General features: G+C 34.8%; 1 protein-coding gene across 1 annotated transcript in view; it reads left to right on the top strand.

Annotated features, from left to right (window-relative positions):
- The window catches only part of sorbs1 (sorbin and SH3 domain containing 1), a 158,059-nt gene that overhangs the window by 128,334 nt on the left and 4,460 nt on the right, over window positions 1-25,265 (top strand). Inside the window, exons 19-26 of the mRNA XM_030156240.1 lie at window positions 12-182; window positions 4,768-4,814; window positions 6,013-6,127; window positions 7,791-7,916; window positions 10,058-10,252; window positions 11,629-12,156; window positions 19,336-19,431; window positions 23,100-23,287. Of these exons, the coding sequence (XP_030012100.1) occupies window positions 12-182; window positions 4,768-4,814; window positions 6,013-6,127; window positions 7,791-7,916; window positions 10,058-10,252; window positions 11,629-12,156; window positions 19,336-19,431; window positions 23,100-23,287 (1,466 nt within the window). The remainder of the gene's footprint in view (window positions 1-11; window positions 183-4,767; window positions 4,815-6,012; window positions 6,128-7,790; window positions 7,917-10,057; window positions 10,253-11,628; window positions 12,157-19,335; window positions 19,432-23,099; window positions 23,288-25,265) is intronic.

The following is a 25,265-nucleotide window of genomic DNA, read 5'->3' as shown; positions in this document are numbered from 1 at the left end:
TTTCCTGACAGAAAATCCTGGAGGAGCAGCGGCGGTTGAAGCGGGAACAGGAAGAGGCCGACACGGCGTCACGGCGGCACACGGGCATCGTCCCCACGCATCATCAGTTCATCACCAACGAACGCTTCGGAGACCTGCTCAACATCACAGATAACACCGAGAAGAGGAAATCAGGCGTGGAGGTACAGCCTTATCCGTCTGGAAGCAGGAAAACAGCGGCAGATGCAGGGGTCAGCGGGATTTTTGCAGAAACACATGGAACTTTTTTAGTCCAGGTCATATCAGAAGTCTGGGTGTACTGTTAACGCGATACAGAGAGTGACAAATTAAAGGAAAAATACAGACATGTTACAGACAGTGACAAATTAAAGGAAAAATACAGACATGTTACAGACAGTGACAAATTAAAGGAAAAATACAGACATGTTACAGACAGTGACAAATTAAAGGAAAAATATAGACACAATACTGTGACAAATTAAAGGAAACATACAGACAGGTACAGTGACAAATTAAAGGAAAAAATACCGAAACAATACAGACAGTGACAAATTAAAGGAAAAATACAGACATGTTACAGACAGTGACAAATTAAAGGAAAAATACAGACACGATACAGTGACAAATTAAAGGAAAAATAGCCAATAACTTCCAGATCATACCAAATCGGATATCAAAAATGTCAACATGAAAGCTGACATTTAGTCCATTTGCTTATTTCCAATTTTTAATTTGTGTGTACAATCGAAAGAATGAAAAACAACTAATTTTTTGATTTTGATTTGTACATGAATAATGAAATGAATCATTTTTTCATTTTCCATTTGTGGATTCTCAATTGAATATGAAAAGAACGAATGATAGATGGATTCTGGTTCACAAAAGAACACCAAAGATCGAAGACTTCCAAACAGAACTGGCTCAACGACCAAAACTAATTTCGTATAAAAGCTGTCTCATTATGGATGGTGTGTTGCCATCCTGGAAAAGCCCTCTCCCATCAGGGTTTTCCTCTCATTTATCACCCTTCTGTGTCTAAATATAAAGTCAGTGGGTTTGGTTTGACCCTTGTTGCGTTCATAAGGTGTGTCTGCTCAGTTGGGCGGCCAGTCTTTCAGTAAACAACTCACAGAAGCTTGTAATCCAGCAAGATCCAGAGGACAAGTGACACAGTCGGTCACAAGCATGTCATTCCTGTCATTGCTGGAATATTTATGTGTAGAGGGACCCGGGAGGACAGCTTAGGCAGATTTACAGTTCACAACCAGCTCCACTGAGTCTTTTCTTTGTACAGAGACCAATATGAAGAACCAAAGGGAAGGTGTACGGTGTCAGAGGGGTCTTTTTTTGGTGCCTCGGCCTTCATTCCTGTCACTGTTTTACTGACATGTCTCCTGTTTTTGATCCATTTTCTGATTTTAATGCAGTTCTATGTAGTATTGATATTCCAAATTCTCACCAGCAGGGGGCAGTCTGGTCCCAGAACCCACTAAGTTCTACCAAAACTATCAATGAACAGAGGTGGGAAGGAACAAAGTATAAGTACTTCATTACTGTACTTAAGTAGATTTTTTTTTTTTAGGTATCTGTGCTTTACTTGAGTATTTATTTTTCTGGCAACTTTTTACTTTTACTCTACATTTTTGCATAAATATCTGTACTTTATCCCCTTGAGCCCTATCAGCCTGCCCAGAGGCCAAAAAATTATATTACTATAAAAATATAATAAATCAGGACAATGGATGTTTTTTTCAACTTTTGCTCAAAGTTTGGACCCTAATGTTAATAAAAGTACATCAAAAGTGTATTTTAGTGCAAACTTTAATGTTCAAACATGATTTTTAATATTTGTGGGGTGAAATGTACGCTATTAAAAATCTCCGACACGAACAATTAATTTATGCATATCATCGTCAATCCAGCCGAAAAAAAACAGGCGAGGATAAAAAATTCTAATTTCTCTTTTAGTTTGTTCCAGTTTACTCAGGCAGAGTAACAGATACAATATTTTAGACAATGGGAATAGATTCTGTGAGGTCTGTAAATGTCCACAGACACCAAAAACATCCATATGAACCTTATTATTATAAGTATTATAAGTAATTCTTCATTTACTTTGGGTATGTCTTTAGGCGTTTTTCCCCTGAAAATATGGTCAGGGTTAAACAGGTTAAACTCCTTACATTCTCAGAATAGGCTCGTTATTTTTACAAACTAAACGGATGTGACAGTCCGTAAAATACGTCACTTCAGAGGGTTTCCGTTACCCGCCTGCATGTCGTTTAATTTTACTCATGCCCGTACTCGTGAAAATGCTTATAATTTTTTTTTTTTTTTTTTTTTTTTACCTGTCCTCGTACTGTAAGTTTTTGTGGGTTACTTGTCGGGTACCAGACCCGGTGCAGGACTCTGGTCGGTACCATTCACTTTGGAATTAGAAAACGGAAACTTTTATGATTTTGCCTGGTTAAATAAGTATTGTTTCATTCATGGCAAAAAATCAGTTTTACTTTTTACTTTTGTACTTTATTCCAATTGAGAAGTTGTACTTTTTTCTTACTTTTACTTAAGTAAAGGAGTTGAATCAGTACTTCTACTTTTACAAGAGTATTTTTTCGCACAAGTAGCTGTACTTCTACTTAAGAACAGAATGTAAGTACTTTTGCCACCTCTCCCAATGAATCAACACTATGTATCCACAGACTGTGTCAGTCAGTGAATAAAGGATAAAGCTCTTTGTTTACACACATCTGTACTGTGGTATCGTCAAGTTTTCTTCTTCAAACTAAATTCGTAGGCCCCTTTTACATAACACTTCTGTTACGGGAATATTTCACCTTTATTCCAGAACGATGTTTGTGTAAATGGAATGGTGGGATCATTTGGTCCCACCTTTATCGTGGCTTTGTAACACCTCTGGAGGTAGTAACAGAACCGTGATAAAGGTGGGATCATGATTCTGGAACGCTTCGTAAAAGGAACACCTTGTATTCCGCAACCAAGGTGTGACATTTTGATGATGATGATGACCCCCGGTGTGGGAGAGATGGCAGGCGCATATGGAGGCACCAAGGTTATTATTGTTAACAAAAACTAACGAAATGACAAAAACTAGAATTGCAAAAACATGTTCATTAACTGAAATAAATAAAAACTATAATTAAAAGAAAAAAACAATAACTAACTGAAACTGTATTGTGTGCTTACAAAACTAACTTAAACGTATAAAAAAATGATGGATAAAATTCCCTTTGTTTTCGTCTTTGTCAACGTCGGATTGATACGAAATCAATTTATTTCGCTCTAGCAATTTTAGCTAGCGGCACCATATGACACTTCACAGTCCGTCACTTCTCGTCACTTGTCGTTTAGAGTCGTCTTCTGGTCCCCACTCTACCGGGAAACATGGAGACTAAAGTTGGGAGAAAGCAGCAGAGTCCTGTCTGGGATTTATTTGAACACGACAGCGAGGAAGATAAAAGATATGACAAAACTAAAATTAATACTGAAACTAAACTAAAACGAAGCATTTAGAAAAATAAAAAGAAAACTAATAAAAACAAATTAAAACTAACTGAAGTAGAGAGAAAAAAAAGTCAAAACTAAATAAAACTAAACTCTAATGTAAAATCCAAAACTATTAGAACCTTGGGAGGCCCTGGCAGGATTCTGCGGCTACGTTCCATTTTTCAGATCTGTTTGGAATCGAACAAACAAGGGCCGAACTGTCATAATTCAATCTTGTTTCTTTGTTTGGTTGTTTTGACTTTAAAACCAAAAACAGCAAAGAAAAGCTAAGAAAGCAAAAAAATAAAAATAAAAATTCCATATTCGAAAAGGATCTTATATCCTCCTGCCCCCTTACCCCATCTTTTTCTACAGGCCACAAAGTCCCATGCCAGCTCCACAAAATAACTCTTAAATATTACATATATCAAAATTACGCTATTTGTGAACTGTAAATCTGAACCATGGATCAACAAATGGCAACTTAGCAAAGACAGTAACATCCCATAATAACTTTTCTACCTTTGTATGCCTCAGAGTCAAACTCACCCGTGTAGAAACGCTACCATTTCATTATCGAACTCCATTCTTTTCATGTGGAGAAAACAATGACTATTTTTATCACTTTTTTTTTAAAACTCTAAAAGTTGTTTCTTAATGGCTCTCATCTCATTTGCTTTGGTCAAAGCTCCAATGGTATCAGTTTTCCTCACTACTCCCCCTAGTGGTCACATAAATCCCTGGGCCGATCACTGGAAATAAATTCAGTTCATGTTTGTTCAATTCAATACATCGGCATCTTTATCAGAACGACACAGCCCTTTATTCTAAACACTCAGGTCATTTTTCTATATTTTAAAGCAGAAACACTACATATATACAGTACCCTTCAGGACTTTATAAACTGTAATCTCATCCATATTACCACATCATATTCCATAAGATTATCGTACGTTTGCAGTGATATTTATGCTACGCCTAAAAAGTCAACCCTCCATGAGCCCAGAAAAACTGGCCTTATTTCATTTTTGTGACGATGCATTTTCCACCAAATCCAAAAAGGAGGGTTTTCAAAAGAGTTTATTGAGCTTTAGAGAAATAAGAGTTTAACACTAAACCCTTAAAGGAACAATTAATCCCATGTGGTTTTCACTGGGCAGGAAGGGGATGAAAAGCTGTAAAATGAAAAGGAACTAAAGCTGTCAGACTCATGTAGGAGAATAAAAAGTACAATAAGGCTTTTCTTTTGTGTCTTTACAGAGAACTCCAGCCATGGCCCGCTTCGACTTCAGAGCAGAAAGTCTAAAGTAGGTACAAGGGATTTTATACGGATGGGGTGTTTTTGTTTTGTTTTTGTTTTTTTACTTTTACCCATAAAGACCCAGTGCCTCATCTGTGACTGTTCCCAAATGAGTTTTTCTCTAGATTTAACCTTACTTTTTTTTTTTTTTTTTTTTTGTAACTTATATTTTATTAGTTTTAAAAGAACAACAACAAAAAGAAAACACAACAACATAAATAAGTTTGGGCAGCACAGTCTTATCAATTATTTTGCTTATATAATGTCCATTTTTCCACTTTTTGTTCATTTGTGGTTCTTGTAGTCTCAATCTGTGTGTTCGTTTTTCCATTAGAAATATGTCCTCCATCGTAGTTATCCATTGATCCTTTGATGGTACGTTCATCTTCCCCCAATTCCTTGTTATACATTTTTTGCAGCTATTAACATAACATCACCTTTACCAAATATTTATCGTATTCACGTATAGTGCCATCACCAAAGTTGCATAAATAAAGAATTTCAGGTTTCTTTGGAATTGTGTATCCTAATACTTGACATCGGACATTGCAGATCATTTCCCAATATTCCGAAAGTTTTGAACATTTCCAAAAAACATGAGAATGGTCAACATCCATCTCCCCGCATTCTCTCCAACATTCCTGATGCCTCTGTAACTGTTTACTTTTAAGGTTTAACCTTACTTAAAGGAGTGATATTTTGCTTTTTTAAATGGAATTACGCATCATCAATTACGCATCAACTAGAATTGAAAAAAGCATTTTCGTTAACTGAAATAAATAAAAACTATAATTAAAAGAAAAAAACGATAACTAACTGAAACTGTATTGTGTGTTTACAAAACTAACTAAAACGTATAAAAATTATGGATAAAATTCCCTTCGTTTTCGTCTTTGTCAACGTCAGACTGATGCGAAAGTGATTTATTTCGCTCTAGCAATTTCAGCTAGCAGCACAATACGAATATATATATATATATATATATATATATATACATATATATATATATACGAATATTCAGTTGTTGGTTTTATTAATGAACGCAAGTGGCTGAACTTCTACCTGAACATCTATCTATCTATCTATCTAAAAGCTGTGTTTGATGCAGGACTATAAGATGTTAAAATATATTTAGAATGAAATGAAAAAGAACAGTGGTCCTGTTATGCTCTTTTCTAATCTCACTGTAACATCTGTATTTTTAGGGAGCTACCGTTTCAGAAGGGAGACATCGTGTACATCATTCGACAGGTGGATCAGAACTGGTATGAGGGAGAACATCACGGAAGAGTCGGCATTTTCCCTCGAAGTTATGTTGAGGTATGTGGGGTTTTTTTTTTACATCTTTGACTCAAATATGTGCCAACATAGAATGCACTGACATATTTTTTATATAGAGTAGTGTTATATATATATATTCACTGGTAAATATTTTTAATGTATGTTTAATGGTTAATGAATTAGGACAAATTGACTTTTTAGCATGATTTTAAAACCTGTGTTTTAGGAATGAAGTATGATGAAATTGCATTTTTTTAGGAAACATGAAATTAAAACAAACACATAAGTTTTTAACTATTTTAATTATGAGCTAAGGTTAGTTTTGTGTTGCATGTAATGTAAATGTTTTATATTGTGTGCGCACCTGCCCGGGGACAGCAGATGGAAAGTAGCTTGTAGCTAACTCTGGTGCAAATGACTTCAGATGTTTCACTTTCAGCTGTAGCTATTTTATGTGAATGTGCATCTCTGTGATTTGCAAAATGTTTAGATACAGCCACACATTTATCTGAGAATTCTAGAGGCTGCTCTGGTCATTATATATGGACAAAAGTATTGGGACACGTTGAATTCAGGTGTTTCTTTTCTAACAGGGGTCTGGGATACAAAACAATAATGACTAATGTCAGAATATAGTTTTATATTATGGGATAAATATCATTGCATTGGTTAGTTTGAGTTTAAATTAAATTTAGAGGAAGAACATTTAAAATCATAGTCATGGATTAAAAAAATTAAAAACAAAATTAATGTTGAGAATCATTATTGTTTTGTATCCCAGACCCAAGGTTATTATCGTTAACGAAAACTAACAAAATGATGAAAACTAGAATTGTAAAACATTTTCGTTAACTGAAATAACTAAAAACTAGAATTAAAAGAAAAAAATAACTAACTGAAACTGTATTGTGTGCTTACAAAACTAACTAAAACAAATAAAAATTATGGTTAAAATTCCTTTCGTTATCGTCTTTGTCAGTCTCGGATTGATACGAAATCGATTTATTTTAACTGCTGGCACCATACGTCACCTAACAGTTCGTCTCTTCTCGTCACTTGTGGTTTCCAGTCGTCTTCTGGTCCCCACTCTACCTGGAAACACGGAGACTAAAGTCAGGAGAAAGCAGCAGAGTCCTGTACGAGATTTATTTGAATATGACAGTGACGAAGATAAAAGATATAAAAAAAACTAAAACTAAGCATTTAGAAAAATCGAAAATGAATAAAAACTACCAAACCTGCTCTAAAAACTAATTAAAACTAACTGAATCACAGAAAAAAAAAAAAGTCAAAACTAAATCAAACTAAACTGTAATGAAAAATCCAAAACTATTGGAACCTTGCCCAGACCCCTGTTAGAAAAGAAACACCTGAATTCAACATGTCCACATACTTTTGTCCATATAGTGTATTAAAAGCAATTAGGTACAAATTCAAGAGCTTCATGTCACAAAAACTGGTGATCAAGTGGATGATTTACAGGTTCAACAGTTCTCTAAACATTTTATTTTCATAATATTGAGCTTTGACGTTAGTATAAAACACAGAATCTCCCACTTGAATCAGACAGAGGTTTACTTCTACTAATGCAGCTCAAATAAAACACAAGAAATCAGCTACTTTTTCCAAAATCATGACACCCATCACTCCTTCAGTGTGTGTTTATTTCTCATTCTGTTGTGTGTTGTGTCTGTTTGTGCAGCTTCTTCCCCCCACAGAAAAAGCCCAGCCAAAAAAAAGTGCCCCCGTTCAGGTGTTGGAATATGGAGAGGCTGTCGCTCGCTTCAACTTCACCGGAGACACGGTGGTAGAAATGTCCTTCAGAAAGGTACCAAACTCAAGAACACGCTTTAGTGATAGATTCTTCTGTTTAAAGCTGCAACCGATTAATCGATTAGGTGCTTGAAGCGAATGCAAAAATTCACGATTCGATTAATTGACTCGAATTGATTGAAGGGAAATATTCTATTGCGGTTTTCCTGAATTGAAGCTCCTTTGTGCGTCACAATAAGCGTTCGTGTGAAACACAAAAGTGGAACCAATGTTTAACAGCAGAGAAATGAAGGAAACAAAGCTTGGATTCAGGAGAATTGTGGTTGAATGATTTTTTTTTGGATCACTTTGGGTCGATTAATCGGTTGCAGGTCTACTACTGTTGATTTATGCACACAACAGGACAAAATGACACTTATTCCTCAACAGTATATTGAGTTTTCTTTCTTATTCTTGGCGTTTTCTAGTGGCTCCTAGAAAACCACAGATGCACTCACTTTTAACTGACATACATTTCATCACACATACTCTTTCTCCGTTCAATTGTATGTAAGTATAGAGATGAATGTATAGGCTAATGCCCCTGGGATCATCATATGTCTATTTGTTTGTTTTAATAATGTCTATGTCATCATCATTATGTGAATTTTTAATTTTTTTTTCTCCATGCTTTGTTCATGTAGAAAAAGCATGTCATACAAAACTTCCCTTTCAGGGAAACAACTCAAATTTTATTTATTTTATTTATTTATTTCGAACATGCGAAGAAACAAAATATAACAAAATGAAGCAAATTAAGACACAACAAAATAACATTTAAATGAACAGAATCTATCTTCAAGTACATACAAGTCTGAATTTTGCAAAAGGAGTAGGAAGAAGAGGTATAAACTTATTTAATCCTACGCCTCAGGTGCTTTTACACCTTTATCACTAACTTAATACAACAATCAAACAATACATTTTTCCTCATTTTAGCATTGAACCATAACAAATATCTAATGCAGTAATTGAATTATACACAACAATTTGTTCATGGCAGTACAGTCAGACAAACAGACTCAACAATTCAACAGTTTTCTTCAATAGTTACAGCAGATTTATCAGTACAACATCATCCATAAACAAACAGCCCTCATTGTCATTATTAAATATGGTACCTCTAAAGAATCAGTTCTTTATATCTTTTTTTAAAACTGAATTATGTTAGATTTTTGTTTTATTTCCACACAGTTTGTTCCACACTTTTACTCCACAGATGGTGATACAGAAACTTTTTAACATAGTGCGTACTTTAGGAATCTTTAAATTTAATTCTTTCTGTAAATCATAGCCTCCCTCTCTTTCACAAAACATTTCATTTCTCTCGTTTTGAACTCCACAAGGTCAATGAGTTTTAAAGTTTTAGATTGAACAAAGATGCACATCCAAGATTTTTAGTCGAATATAGAACAAATAAAAAAAAAAGAAAGAAAGAAAAGTGAACAGGAGGAGAGGGCTTACTCCGCTACTTCATCATCAAGATAAAACACACTAACTAATTCACATCAATTACAGGTTTTACATAGTTTGTCCGTTTTGACCAAATAGTGAAAAACGATTCCCTTTGACCCTTGAAATAGAATTTTTAATTTTTTTTATTTATAGTGAATGAATGATGTATTAATGTTGGCTGTTTTATGTCCTGTTCTGTCACCTGCCGAGGGACTGCAGATGAAAAGCAGTTATTTTTTTACTAATTCTGGCATATTTACATGGGTGTATTTTTTTATACAACAATGTTCATAAATATTCATGGTCCCTATTAAATAAACCAATAAATAAAAATCAAATCTATACTTTTAAACACAATTCCAACTAAAATTTCTGGCAACCCCAGATATTCAAAAGGGAGAATTTTTGTAGCAGGAAAGAATTATCAATGCAACACAAAAAGAAAAATATATAAATATATACTGTATAAAGCTCTAAGTATACAAACACATATATAGCTCTGAATATACATATAAATATTAAAACACTCAGCGATTTGTACAATATGTACTAGACAATATGTTATCAATATGATAATTAAAGAAATATACATATTAAGTGCAAAAACATTATTGTGTGTAATTATAATATATTAACCGATCTGTTCTTTCTGTGGCTGATTATTTTTGTGTGATTCGTGGTGTCTTCTCGTCGTCTTTTCAGGGAGAGAGGATCACTCTGATTCGTCGAGTCGATGAAAACTGGTATGAAGGAAAAATCTCAGGCACCAACCGCCAAGGCATCTTCCCCGTCACCTACGTGGAAGTCCACAAACGGCCTCGCGTCAAAAACGGCGTGGAGTATCCTGACCCTCCAGTCAGCCAGTCGCCACAGCGCAGCACCAACGCCTCCCCTCAGGTAAGAACTGCAACCAGAACCAGAACCACAACCAGAACCACAACCACAACCACAACCAGAGGAGGGGATCACGAGGACAGAAGAAAAAACAGTCTGCTTCCAGTCTTTAGTTTTTCTCTCATCTTTGACTTTTGGTGACATACTGGATGATTAGATGACCGCGGTAAATCTGTAAAGGGAAGATCACTACTTTTTATATCTGTTACCAACTCATATACATCTGAAATGTCTCCTGACTACACCCAAGGTTATAAACTTGAGTTACGTTACTGCTGTATCTGAACTACTCTATACACTGTGAGTGCTTTAATCTGCTGTAATGCATCATATTCCATCAGATGTTGGTAGTGTTGTGGTCTTACATCGAAAACATCACCTTTTCATAACATAAGGTAAGATAAGATAAGAAAAGGTAAGATAAGATAAGATAAGATAAGATAAGGTAAGGTAAGATAAGATAAGATAAGATAAGATAAGATAAGATAAGATAAGATAAGATAAGATAAGATAAGATAAGATAAGGTAAGGTAAGATAAAATATTTCACAGGTAACAGCAGCAATATACACTAAAACAAAAAGTTAAGGATATTTCTTTTTTTTGTCATTTTTGCCATTTGTAAATAAAACTATGTCTGCTCATTAAAAACATGTGTTTCAATTCAATTCACACACAAGAAAGTAAAAAGTGCTGTGCAAGAAAAAAATAGCCGAAAAATTAAAAATATCCCTAACTTTTTGTTTGTAGTGTACAATAAGCAAGTGCAGAGAAAAACACAGATAGAGAAAAAAAATGAGTGAAAATGAAAATTGGAAAAATTTGGTATCTATATAAATATTTATTTGATTAAAGAATTTGAATTAAAAATGAAATATTATTTACATATTTACATCATCATGAGCTCAGTAAAGCAGGCCTGTTTTCAGCGTTGTCATGATTTATTTTCTAGCAAATCTTAGAGGGTTTTTAAAGAATTTATCACAAATATTAAAATAAACACTTGGTTTTCACTTGACAGGAAGGAGGTTCAGATGTGTAGAAAAGTTAGGAGACAAATGTAGTGGAGGAAAAAACTAGTTTACCTCTTTTTTTGTTGTTTTTTTTGCCTTTTTTAACCTTTTTTTTTACCTTTTGGTTTACCTCTCAGTAGAGTTATAAATTAGTAGAAAATGGAAATACTGTCGTACAATATGTGTAAAGTAGCTTCCACCGCCATGTTTGACTATGTTTCTGAGGACATGTTTCCATTTTTTCCCTCATGTTGAGTGTCTTTAGTTTCACATCTTTTGGTTCCAGTCTCAGTCCACTCGTCTCATCCTTCATTTCCTTTTCTTTCTCTCATCTCTCTTTTTCTTTCCTACCTGGTCGCTCTTAAAGCTGTATCGTAATCGACTGACCACCTCCCCCCTGCCCCTCCCTCGCTCCCCCCGCCGCTCCGTGTCCCCTGAAGTCCACGCCATCTCCTCTGAGTGGATCTCCCTGACCGTGGGAGGTGGGAGCCCCCCCGCCGCCCCCACCCCTCCCCTGCCGCCGCTGCCCACCGTGTCCTACCGCTGCGGCGAGTACCTGCCCCCGCCCTACTCCGCCAGCCCCGTGCCCCCCATCACCGGCAGCCCCTACACTGTCTCCCCCACCGCCTCCCCGTCGGCCTCCCCCCTGCCTCCACCGTACCCCCCCAGACCCAGCTCCGCCACCCCCTTCGTCACGTTCACCCCGCCTCAAGGGGAGGACTTCCTGCTCTTCCCTCCGTCCCCTCACCTGTCCCGCAGCGTGAGCCCGAGCGGGGGGCCGGTGCTGGAGGGGTGGCTGAGGGGGGACAAGGAGCTGACCGAGGGGGACGGAGCGGAGGGGGACAGGGGCGGGGTCCGCGCACCCCCAGGCAGCAGGCGAAAAAGCCCTGCAGAGGTATCAGCTGCATGGTGTGTGGTGTTGCATCCCAGCCTCACTCTGGAACATGGGCTTGTGGCCACGTTTGACTCTAATCAGGCGTTGGTTGAAATGCTGAACCTGACAGTTGTGTGTGGACGACCGGACTAACATGATTTGAGGTTGATCTGTGGAAGTAAAACTGGGAGGCGGGGCTGTCAAACTCATTTTAGTTCAGCGGTCACATTCAGCCCAATGTGATCTCAAGTCGGCCGGACCAGTGAAATAATACGGAAGAAAGTCAAATTATGTTATGGAAATGTTTACATCGACAAACTGTGCTTCAAAAATGTGAATAACATGAACAACCTTAACTCTTTCCCCACCAGAGTGTTTTCCACTGAGTTGGTAGCCAGCGCCAGCCTTTTTGGTCATATTCACTCGTCTTTGAAGGCCCACTGAAAATGTTGTGTTAGGTGTATGTGAACACTGAATACACCAAACAAAGAACACAACTTCAACTTTTAACCCTCCGGTATCCAGGTGTGCCTTTTACGCACACTTTGCACTTCATTTTAAAAAAACTTTGCATTATTTTTCACAATTTAAATAAGGTTAGAATTCAAAAGTTGCTCATTTTTGCATAACCTTTAAAATTCTGTCCACCAACTAAACTTTGCACATTGTAAACAAAAGAAAATTACAAGACTAGCATCTGTCTCCCAAGTGTGCCTAAAATGCACTATTTCTTCCATTTGATCTATATGATTAGGGCTGACCTTGATTTACAAAATAAAATCAAATTAGAGCAGAAAAATAAATCAATATATAATATTTAATAGTTTGATTTATAGGTGTGCATTTTTGGCACACTTGGTGACAGATGCTAGTCTTGTAATTTTCTTTTGTTTACAATGTGCAAATTTTAGTTGGTGGACAGAATTTTAAAGTGCAATTTTAACTATATTATGCCACAGCTTCTCATTTACACATGTGCATTACAACTTATTATTATTATTATTATTATTATTATTATTATTATTATTATTATTTAACCTTTATTTAACCAGGAAAAAAAAGACTTAAGATTAAAAACCTCATTTGCGAGAGTGTCCTGGCCAAAAAGCAGCAGAAGTTACAGACAATAGAGGTTTCATCCATACATTCACAATAAAAATGTACATAAAACTCATAGCAAAACTCAGTTCTAAAACCATACATAAAACAATAAACTAAAACATACATATAAAACACCATCAATAATTTAAAAGGTACTAAAAGTATACAACAGTGTTCCTTAAAAGCGTCTCAATACAGAACCTACAGAACTTACAGATCACAGTGGATCTACAAAGATACAAAACATTTAATAACAGGTAGAATATTGGTCAAATTACAGTTACTTCTCATCAGACATTTGAAGTTGTTCATATTTGTTCAAGTTATTCACATTTTTTGTGAAAGGATAGTTTGTAAATGTGAACATTTTCGTGTAATTTTCCTTTTTTTTTTTTTTTTTTTTTTTTTTTTTACACCTAATCTATAAGTGATGACAATTCCCATTTTTCTGTTTATCGTCAACTTCTTAAAATAATGGCCCAAATCATAATTTTCAGGTTTTTCTAAACAAGAAAAAAATAGCATGGACTCATATTTTGCTCAGTTTTTTCTGTTTTGTTGAAAAACTAGAAAGTTATGACTTAGTCCATTATTATAAGAAGGTGTCCTTATGATAGTATTTTACTGGTCTGACCCACTTGAGATCAAGTTAGTCATTTTGTGGTCCCTGAACTGAAATGATTTCGACACCCCTGATTATTAATATCTTTTAGCATTTCACAAATTCCTTCTGTGGGCCAGATTGGACGCCTTTAGTGGGCCAGTTTTGGCCCCTGGGCCGTATGTTTGACACCCCTGCTGTAAAGGGTCAAAGGTTAGTTTGGATTTTCTGAAGTGTGGTTGTACGAGGTATTTAAATGCATCTTAATCATCACAGAAGCTTAAACATTTGCTGGTGTGCACGGCTGTAATAGAAAAATGTATTTTTGCTTTTCCATATAATGATTATTCATGTAAATGTATAATATAGAAACAATATTTTCACTACTTCACCTTCAAATACCACCAGAAACCACATGATATATGAACAGGTCACAGTAATAGTACCATCCAAACTGGTCAAAAATGACAATTAACCCTTTGATGCATGAATTATCAAAACCTTAGACAAGATTTTTTTTCCTCAGTGTTTTATTCCTCTTTAGGCATAAAAAAAAAACCAATGTGACTGACATTTTTTAATTAACCTATTTTTTATGGTGTTATAAAAATGTCCATTCAACTGGACACCATGTGTTTAACCCTTTCATGCACAGTGGTCACTCCAGTGGACAGTTCTTCTCCAGCTGTTCTCTTGTATATTCATGGGTTTTGTTGTTTTAGTTCCATATCAGCCGACACAGTGGACGCTTCGGCATCATCCCATACACTAACATTCATATAATTACTGTAACTTTGCTGTTTTTGATAAACCTGATCTGCACTAACATGTTTGAGTGTAAATCAATCGCTTGTTTTTAATGCATGAACTATGTGCCAGTATTTTTTTATTCTATTTATTGTCTTTTACTCCTATCCTGTGTTCATGATTATGTACAGCACTTGGGACAGCAGTGTCTGTTTATAAGTGTGCTACATAAATAAACCTTGACCTTGTTATTGTTATTAGACTGTAATTAACAGGGTTTTTTTTTAAACCAAAAATTAACTTTTTTTGGCCTTTTTTCTCCATGAAGTGAGTAATGACTAGTATTAGAGTATGTTCAAATGTGAGATAACATCAGATTAGCAGCATTAAAAATGTTTTTATTTCATAGTTTTCACACAGTATATCAGTAAATGCATGTTTCTTTGCTTCAAAAATGAAATGCATGGTGTCCAGCTGAGTGGACATTTTTGCAACTCCATGAAAAGTAAAATATAAAAAAATAAAATTAAGAATAAGGAAAAGAAATAAGAATAAGAAAATAATTACATATATATATAAAAAAAATATGAAAAAATATGAAAAAAACAATGTGATTGATTTATATATATATATATATATATATATATATATATATATATATATATATATATATATATATATATATATATATAAATCAATCACATTGTTTTTTTCATGCCTTGAAGAGGAATTAAAACACTTGGGGAAAAAAATCTCAATTAAGATGCTCAAAATTCATGCACGAAAGGGTTAATTGTTGAAGCAATGAAACATGTATTTAAAACACAACATCAGAAAGTGATATATTGTGTGAAAACTATGAAATAAAAACATTTTTCATGCAGCTAATCTGATGTTTTCTCACATTATAGCATACAGTAATACTAATTATTACTCACTTCATGGAGATAATATGCAAAAAAAAATTAAGAAAACTGTAAAATACAGTCTAATAACAACTAGCAGTTGCCTTATACTCAAACATGTTACTGCAGATCAGGTTTATCAAGAACAGCAAAGTTGCAGTAACTTTTTGCAGTGTATGAGGTGATGCTTAAGCGTCCACTGTGTTGGCGGATATGCAACTAAAACAACAAAACCCATGAATATATAAGAGAACAGCTGGAGAAGAACTGTCCACTGTCATGACCAGTGTGCATGAAAGGGTGAATCTTACATGAATATTTATTTTTTACACATTTTATCCACAAGACAGTAAATCATTATAACAGTCATACATACTGGTTTAATTGAACCAAATCCAAAGTGTTTTTTAGATCTTCAAGGTTCCTCAGGCGAAGACTAATAGCACAGAGCTGTTTTTAAGAGGTTAACTGACTGATGATCCCTGTGGGGAAATTCAGTCTTTATATTTTAATCATTCTAATACACACGGCACTTAGCATTAGCCTTAGCACATTAGCTGCCACTGAATGCGCTCAGGGACCAACTCCAGATCTTCATTATTGTCAGTCAAGGACACAGACAAAATTAACCTACATATACCTGTTTATGATTACAGGGGAAACTAGAGAGAACAAACTCTACACTTCTACAACCCTTTTCAGCTTCATCTACACCACGCCTCTCAAACTCAGTTTCTGTCAGGGGCCACATTCAGCCCAATTTGATCTCCAGTAAAATAATAGCAAAAAAACCTATAAATAATAACAACTCCATATTTTTGTCTTTGTTTTAGTGAAAAAAAAAAAAGAAAATACTTACTTTCATAAACTATCCACACAAAAAAGATATAAATAACCTGAAAAAAAATGAAATTTCTTAAGAAAAATAAGTGTAATATTAAAAATATTCTGCCTCAACTTATCATTTTTACATGTGTATTAGGGATTGGATCTACAAAGACACTAAACACTGAGGAACAGGCAGAAAACAGTTAAAATTGTGCTTAATTTTCTTAAGACATTTCAGGTTGTTCAGATTTGTTCAGTTTATTCACGTTTTATTGTTACAGGATAGTTTGTAAATGTAAATATTTTCATAATTTAATGTTATTTTTTTATACTAAAACAAAGACCAAAATTTGAAGTTGTTATTATTTATAGACATAATGTAATATTTTTTTCACATCAAACCTAGAAGAAAATATGGAGTAATTATTTTTTGTAGGATATTTTACCTGAGATCATATTGGTCTGTATGTGGAACCTGAACTAAAATGAATCTGTGGAATTTTTGCACTTTGCAAATTCATCCTCACAGGCTGGATTAGAACCTTTACCGGGCTGCATGTTTGAGACCCCTGATCTACAGTAAACTATCATTGCCCAGATCTGTGTGAGATCTTGTAGTTCTGTACAACCAAATATAATTTCCATAATGAGTCTGTTTTTGTTTACAATTCAGATGAATAATCTAATTTAGAGTGTTTGTTGACAACCCTACGCAGCAAGAACTAAATTAATCCATCATGACAGTGGTGGCAAAATACATTCCTTTGTAATTAAGTGGTTGAAATTGAAAACAGAAGCTGGAGACAGACAAGAAAGATGAGATATGAAATAGGACATTAGAAAAACAACACAGAAAAGAAACAGATTGCAAAATTTTAGTACACTGGAAATATATATGCAAAGTCCTGATCTGAATCTGAGCTAGTAATTAATAACATACTCTCAGTAAATTATAAAATATACAGTAAATGCATCTGAAATGTCTCTACATTAGAGCATTTCTTTAAACCTAACTCAGACCAATGAATCCTGATTTTGTTGAAGTTTAATTCTGCATCTGCATGAACACCTGCAAATGCAATGAGACGGTACATTACTTTCATTGCAGTAATTCAGTTGTTTTGTTTTTTTTACAACCAAATTTCTGGTATTGATGAAACAAGTAAAACATAAAAAAATCAGAATGTGCAGAATTCCTGTATGTCTAACAATCAAGACAATATTTTAACACCTCATACACCCTTATATTTTTTTTAATTTTATGAGCTCCAGGCGATAAATACTGAGAAAAACACACATTATATCAAATAAACAGCCTTGTTTCATTGGGAATCTTTGGTCTGAACTGATGAACTGAAGTGCTTGAAGAATTAAACGTAACAAGTGGTTCCAGGCACAACAAACCCCGCCCCTCGCATGTATTGGAAGCTTATTTTGGCATCGATCCAGCTGTTTGAAGTAAAAGTTTGAAGTAAATTGAAACAAAACTGATGTTTTTATAGACATGTGAAATGTCGCCCATTATAAGTAAATGGGGAAAAAACAAAAAGATTTTTAAAAAGTCATAACAAATTTTAACTTTGACCTACTTTTCCCAAAATGTAATCACATCTATTTTGGGTCACTGCCAATCTATAAACTCAATTTGGGATGAATTCAACAAATACTTTTGCTGCTACAGACATTTGAAATTTCGCATCTCACCCATTATAAGTAAAGGTGGGGAAAAAAAAAGATTTTAAAAATTCATAAAAAATGTGAACTTTGACCTACTTTTCCCAAAATGTAATGAGATCTGTAGAAGCCAATAATGTAATAGCAACCGATAACATATTAACAGCCAATAATGTAATAAATTTGCTATTTTTAAAATGTAATAGGCCAGTAATGTGATGTCTGGCCAGTAATGTAATAAAAGTCCTGAACCGATAACATAATAGCTTTTGGCCAGTAAAGTTATAACTTATTACGTTATTGGCTCAGTTATTACATTTGCAAAGATTTTTTTTTTTTTTTTTTTTTACCAGGCCAATAACGTAATAACCAGCCAATAAGTTATAATGTTATTGGCCAAAAGTTATTACGTTATCGGTTCAGGACTTTTATTATGTTATTGTCTGGATATTACGTTATCAGCTTATTACATTTTAAAAATGGCAAATTTATTGCATTATCGGCCGTTATTACGTTATCAGCTGTTTCTACATTATTGGCTTCTACAAGATCTATTCTGGGTCACTGGCAATCTATAAAACCAATTTGGTTTGAATTCAACCAATGGTTTTGCTGTTATAGTGTTAAAAAACAAACAAACAAACAAACAAACCAAACTGCAAACAACACCCCTTGCCTCCCCTTTAGGGTAATAATAGCATATATAGCATATTCATAAAGTGATATTGATGACTTTAGGTGGTTCTTTTAGGTGGATTACATATATTTTGCTGCTGCTCCATCCACAGCAGTACATGCTTAGCTCCTGACTGTGTTCTGTGATGATATTTCTGTGCTTTTTGTCAAAAATGCACCAAAATCTCTGTAAAAGTACCTCATACAAACCCACTTTAAACAGCCTGAAGTACTCCTTTTAGTGGAACCTGGTTACACTGTATAAGGCTGCGAGTCTGCATGCTGTGTGTGCACTACTAACATACAATATTTGACTATTTCAGTTTTCTGTTTCAGACTATAAATGGAGCTGTTGTTTAAGAGATTGACTTCATTAAATTCACCTTTTGGTTGCATGTTGTTGCTGTTCGGTACAGAGGTGTGATATCTTGGATGCCACTGGAAGCCTTGAGGTCATTTATTGGCAGTGACATATTTATTAGTGATTATTTATAGGTTTCACATGCTGGCTTCTGTTTTTAAAGCTGCTGTGAGGTTGAACTTCCCACCTATGAGTGAACGGTGACACAAGTATTATAACGTTTACAGCAGGTGCAGTGTACAACGTGACAGTAAAGATAAAAAAGTGTGTTTTCAAAGTGGGCTGATGTGGCGTTTCTGTGTTTGCAGCTTGTCAAAAATGAGATTGACCATCACGGACGGAGCTCCAGAAGCCCTGTGATGCTGTTCGACATCCAGGACAACAACAACGTGAACTCATTTGCGGTAAGGTGGTAGTTCTGGGTATTTCAGACTGAGCTTAATGGAACTTCATCGTAACTTTTTAACCCATCATTCTTTACCTTTCATTCGTAACACACGTAAAATCTTCATTTTCCCCACATGTGAGAAAGTTGAGATCAGAAGTTACACCTTGGCTAAATGCATTCAAACTATAGTAGATAATTACCAAGGTTATTATTGTTAAGGAAAACTAATGAAATGACGAAAACTAGACTTGAAAAAACATTTTCGTGAACTGAAATAAATAAAAACTATACTTCAAAGAAAAAAATGATAACTAAATGAAACTGTATTGTGTGTTTACAAAACTAACTAAAACGTATAAAAATTATGGATAAAATTCCCTTTGTTTTCGTCTTTGTCAATGTCGGATTGATACAAAAATGATTTATTTCGCTCTAGCAATTTAAGCTAGCGGCACCATACGGTACTTCACAGTCCGTCACTTCTCGTCACTTGTCGTTTAGAGTCGTCTTCTGGTCCTCACTCTACCTGGAAACATGGGAGAAAGCAGCAGAGTCCTGTCCGGGATTTATTTGAATATGACGGCGAAGAAGAGAAAAGATACGATAAAACTGAAATTAATACTAAAACTAAGCATTTAGAAAAAAATTAAAACTAATAAAAACTAGCAAACCTGCTCTAAAAATGAATTAAAACTAACTGAATTAGAGAAAAAAAAAAGTCAAAACTGAATAAAACTAAACTATAATGAAAAATCAAAAACTATTATAACCTTGATAATTACTGGATGGAGAAACAAAAGTGTCACAACTATGGAAGCCTAAGGGGTCAGGGGTGAGCTAATGCTAAGCGCTAGCTACCTGACTTAGTAAAATCGTAAACTTCATCAAGAACTGAGTAACAAAGTCATTTGTCTGTCCTGTTTGTCAAGCTCTCTGTCATGGAAAAATGTGTTTTAATACTATAAGTCAGTGGTTCCCAACCTTTTTTGGCTCATGACCCCATTTTAACAGCACAAATTTCTGATGACCCCACACATTCAAAACGGAGACATTTTTTTGCGAAAAGAATTTATTTTTCATGTAATAGTTTGCTATACTATGTTGCAAATAAGCGTTAATTATAGATGACATTTAGGCTATATAATGTATATAATGCACCTTGTTGGTGTCTGCTTCTCAGTTTCTCTTGGTGATGTCTGAGCGGGGCCGGGCAGGTGAAGAAATCTTTCCATTCTTTGTTCGGTCCAGTTTTCTGACTGTGACTGTGTCCGGGCAGGTTGAAGCGTAGTAACGCACACAGTCACATGATCAGGTCAATCAAATATGCCCTCTCAGATATTATATCCTGCATTTTATTTGAACTTGGTTTTTATTAGGAAAAGTGTGTGGTGCTTTAGTTATAATGAAATATATTGAATTCTTAAAAAAAAAAAAAACATACATTTTCAGGCGACCCCATATGAATTCCAGGTGACCCTACTTGGGGTCTCAACCCCAAGGTTGAAAAACACTGCCTTAACTGAAACTCCAAAAGCCAAATACAGCAGAAATCAAACCCAAAACTTTACAGATGGACCAGAAGACATACTTACTCTGAGGGTCAAAATGAAATACATGAGACCAGAATGAATGAATAATTGTCTCTTAATAATAATAATTGACTTTTTATGGAGGAGTTAAATATAAGTCTGTAGGAGCCACAGCTTTTTGGAGCAGCATCTAGTGGCCACAAGCGGTATTGCAACTTTATGATATGTCCACATTGGCTGAGGTCCTTGCACCTTCATTCATACTCAGTTTTTCACAATAAAAGAATGTTTCGCTTCAGTATATATTATAAAATAGATTTAAAAATAAATTTCTCTTTAAAAGGCTTTAATTGTGAAAAGTACCATTCTTATTTCAGCTTTTATTTTTGAACAAAGTTGCCTATGTCCACAAACAGCCTGGAAGCTTGTGTCGTAACTTCACCATCTTTAGATAATTGTCATTGCTGGGGGTCATTTGAGCTCATACCAGTAGCCTTGTTTCATTCACACCCAGTGCATTTTTTTTTTTTTACCCCAAAAAATTAGGTCTGATTTGTTGTTGGAGCATTTTCCTAATCAGTAATGAATATTCCAGTCATAAATGCAATATTAAAGCAATAGATAATATAAAAATAAAGTAAATTTCAAATGCATAAATGAATTCCTGTTTTTTGTTGTTTTACCAGACTTGTTTTTAAACAAACTTACAGTGTTAGAGACTCTGAATGTGAGGAAATGATGCATGTTCAGTGTTTTGTTCACGTTGAAGCCAACACCTTAGGGACCGTCATAACATGGGAAAAAATAAATAAATAAATAAATAAATAAATAAATTATATATATATATATATATATATATATATATATATATATATATATATATATGTGTGTGTGTGTGTGTGTGTGTGTGTGTGTGTGTGTGTGTGTGTGTGTGTGTGTATGTATGTATGTATATATTTGTGCTGATCACTAAATATTAAGATGTACATAACCTTGTGATGAAATAAATAAACAATGATTCTTATTTTGAAATTTCACCCCAGTTTTACAATTTAAAGTAAATTTGGGTCAAGTGAACTAAATGAAATGTGTACAATTTAGAGCAGGGGTGTCAAACTCATTTTAGTTCAGGGGCCACATCCAGCCTAATATGATCTAAAGTGGGCCGGACCAGTAAAATAATATATATAATAGGATAAGAACTTTTGAGTGAAAAAAGTAAATTCCGTTATGAAAATGTTTACATCTACGAATTGTACTTGAACATAACATGAACAAATATGAACAACCTGAAAATTCTTTAGCAAAATAAGTGCAATGTTAACAATATTACACCTTAGTTTATCCTTTATACATGTGAATCACAACTCAGAGATCACAGCGGATCTACAAATACACAAAACATTAAATAACAGGACAAATATTATTAAAATTCCACATCCTTCTCTTAAGACATTTCAGATATTCACATTTTTTGTTAAAGGTTACACTGTAAATGTAAACATTTTTGTGTAATTTTACATTTTTTTTACACTAAAACAAAGACAAATTTACAGTTCTCATTATTTATAGATTATTATGATAGTATTTTACTGGTCTGATCCACTTCAGACTGAAATGACCTAAAATGATTTAACATCCTTAATTGTTAATACCTTCAGTGTAATTTTCACACTTTACAAATTCACTGAACCCTTTGGCGGGCTGAATTTGGCCCCCGCGCCACATGTTTGACACCTGTGATTTAAAGTTTCAGTGCATTTATCCAGGATGAGTCTACCTCTGATCTCATCTGTGTTTAAGTCCCATTCTTTCATGATGCTCCGTCCCCCCCCCTTTTATTTGTGCATGTTCACTCTGACTTCATCGTCTAAAAGTGAGCTAATATTTCATGTTTCCTGTTCATGCACTCACTCTGGTGTCTTGCCTTTCCATGCCTTCCTTCCTGGGCTCCACCAACGTCTTCTGTGCTTTTCACGGCTTTCTCCTGACCTTTAACGGATCACTTCCTTTTCTGCCTTTGCTACTTACTGGACCCACCTTCCTGTTTCACCTCGGCCCCCCCTCCCCCCTCTAACTCCTCACCTCGGCCTCCTCCGGGGGACTCTCGGTGGGCCGCTGTCTGTTTTTCCCACTCTGCTACTACTACTACTAGGAGGCAGTGTGTAATGAGATCTTGAATATCGCTGAGACCTCGGTGAGGTACTGCAGCACCCTGTCCCACCACCCTCATGACTCTCTCCATAGACTGCACCCCCACCCCAGTAAACAATCTCTCATCATTTCCCAGCAACCCCAGTCCCACAGCAGCAGCCCGGAGCCCAGCCGTCTCAACTGTGGAATGTGAGTCGCAGCTCTGGATGATCTGAGTTACAGTTTCAGTTTCATTCCTTGTTTTTCTAGTAATTTAGTCGAATCCACCCTTTAAATGACCCTGTGCTGGGTTCAGATACTGTCCAGTCTGACATCAGCAGCTGTAACTAAGCATTAGATGCCAGATGAACTTGAAGTGGAAATGCTGAAACAGTGAATATGTGAAACCTGTAACCTGCTCAACACCACATATCAAATATTATAGGATCTTCCTAAGGGTAAAAAGAGTTACACTTAAGATTAAAATAGTAAATATATTAATATAAACTGTGGAAAAGCTTACGCAATGCTGAAATGGAAATGTAATGATATATTAATAAACATTATCTAACATAATGTTTTAATAAAAAACTTAAATTATGTTTTAAATTATGTATTTGTTTCATTATATTTAAACTGAAACATAATGTCTTAACAAACTAATGAAGTGCAAATGCTGAAACAGTGAATATGTGAAACCTGTAAACACCAGATATCAAATATTAAAGGATCTTCCTAAAAATAAAAAGCATTAAAGTTAGGATTAATATAGTAAATATATAAATATAAACTATGGAATAGGCTACTCAAATGCTGAAATATAAATGTAAGGATGTCTTAATAAACATAATGTAACATAATGTCTTAATAACAAACTTAAATTATGTGTTTCCTTATGTTTAAACTTAAACATAATGTATTAATAACAAACTCTAATGAAATGGAAATGCTGAAATAGTGACTACATGAAACCTTTACCCTTTCCAACACTAGATATTAAACAGTATAGGATCCAAAGATATAAAGATCCAAAGATAAAAAGCATTAGAGTTAAGCTTAATATAGTAAATATATATTAATATAAACTGTGGAATAGACTACTCAAATGCTGAAACGCTGAAATGGAAATTTAATGATGCCTCAATAAACGTAATGTAACATAATGTCTTAATAACTTAAAAAACTTAAATTATGTTTTACGTTTTGACAAACTTAAATTACGTTTTAAATTATGTATTTGTTTCATTATATTTAAACTGAAACATAATGTCCTAACAAACTAATGAAGCGGAAGTGCTGAAACAGCGAATATATGAAACCTGTAACCTGCCCAGCACCACATATCAAGCATTATAAGAAGATAAAAAGTATTAACGTTAGGTTTAATATGGTAAATATATTATTATAAACTGTGGAATAGCTCACTCACTGCTGAATCCGTCAGTGTTATTATAAAGACATTCCGAGGCTGCGGTTGCATGAGTATTTCTTTAATCAGCTGTAAATCATTCTGATCAGACATTCCAATTTAAGTGTTTACATGGATTCAGATCTGAAACTATGTCAACAATAATTTTGCCAAAAAAGATGTTTTCCAACATTTTCTTACTAAGACGAGCAGGATAGACCCACACATGTTCTGGGACACACCTCAGCTTTCTGCTACTGTTACATCCTGTTACTGTGAGGCTGTCGACCATCAGGGCCTTCAACAGTCAGTAAATCATCATTAAAGTCTCAAATAAGTAGTTCTTGTCCCAGTTGTCCTTCCCAGAAACTCGTCACATCTCCCAGTGATACGTCCATGTGGGTCAAGCGTATATAGAAAGAAAGACATGATCAGATAATATATTTACATCTCAACAAAATTAGGTGTGTTGTTTTAGCAGATTTTCTAATGTTTTACACAAGGTTTCATTCATCACATATTCTGAAGGAAATAATACCAATAGCATTTCCATAGTGTCACAGAGAAGGACAGCACTATAATATGAGAACTGCATTTATAATATAGCATTAATTTGATCATTAAAATCCACTCATTTGCTCCAATAAATGATGCTAGCTTGAGTGAGCTAGCTTATTAGCATGCAGTTGTTAGCTAAGAGAGAAAAAGCTGTGTTTCAACCACAGTTTCTAGTCTTTCTTTTAACTAATATACAGTACATGTACATTTATTTGGTCTCAA

The sequence above is a fragment of the Sphaeramia orbicularis genome, chromosome 15 (assembly GCF_902148855.1).
Source record: "Sphaeramia orbicularis chromosome 15, fSphaOr1.1, whole genome shotgun sequence".
Taxonomy (NCBI): Eukaryota; Metazoa; Chordata; class Actinopteri; order Kurtiformes; family Apogonidae; genus Sphaeramia; species Sphaeramia orbicularis.
The sequence above is the reverse complement of the archived record's forward strand: the minus strand, read 5'-3'. Positions and strand labels throughout refer to the sequence as shown.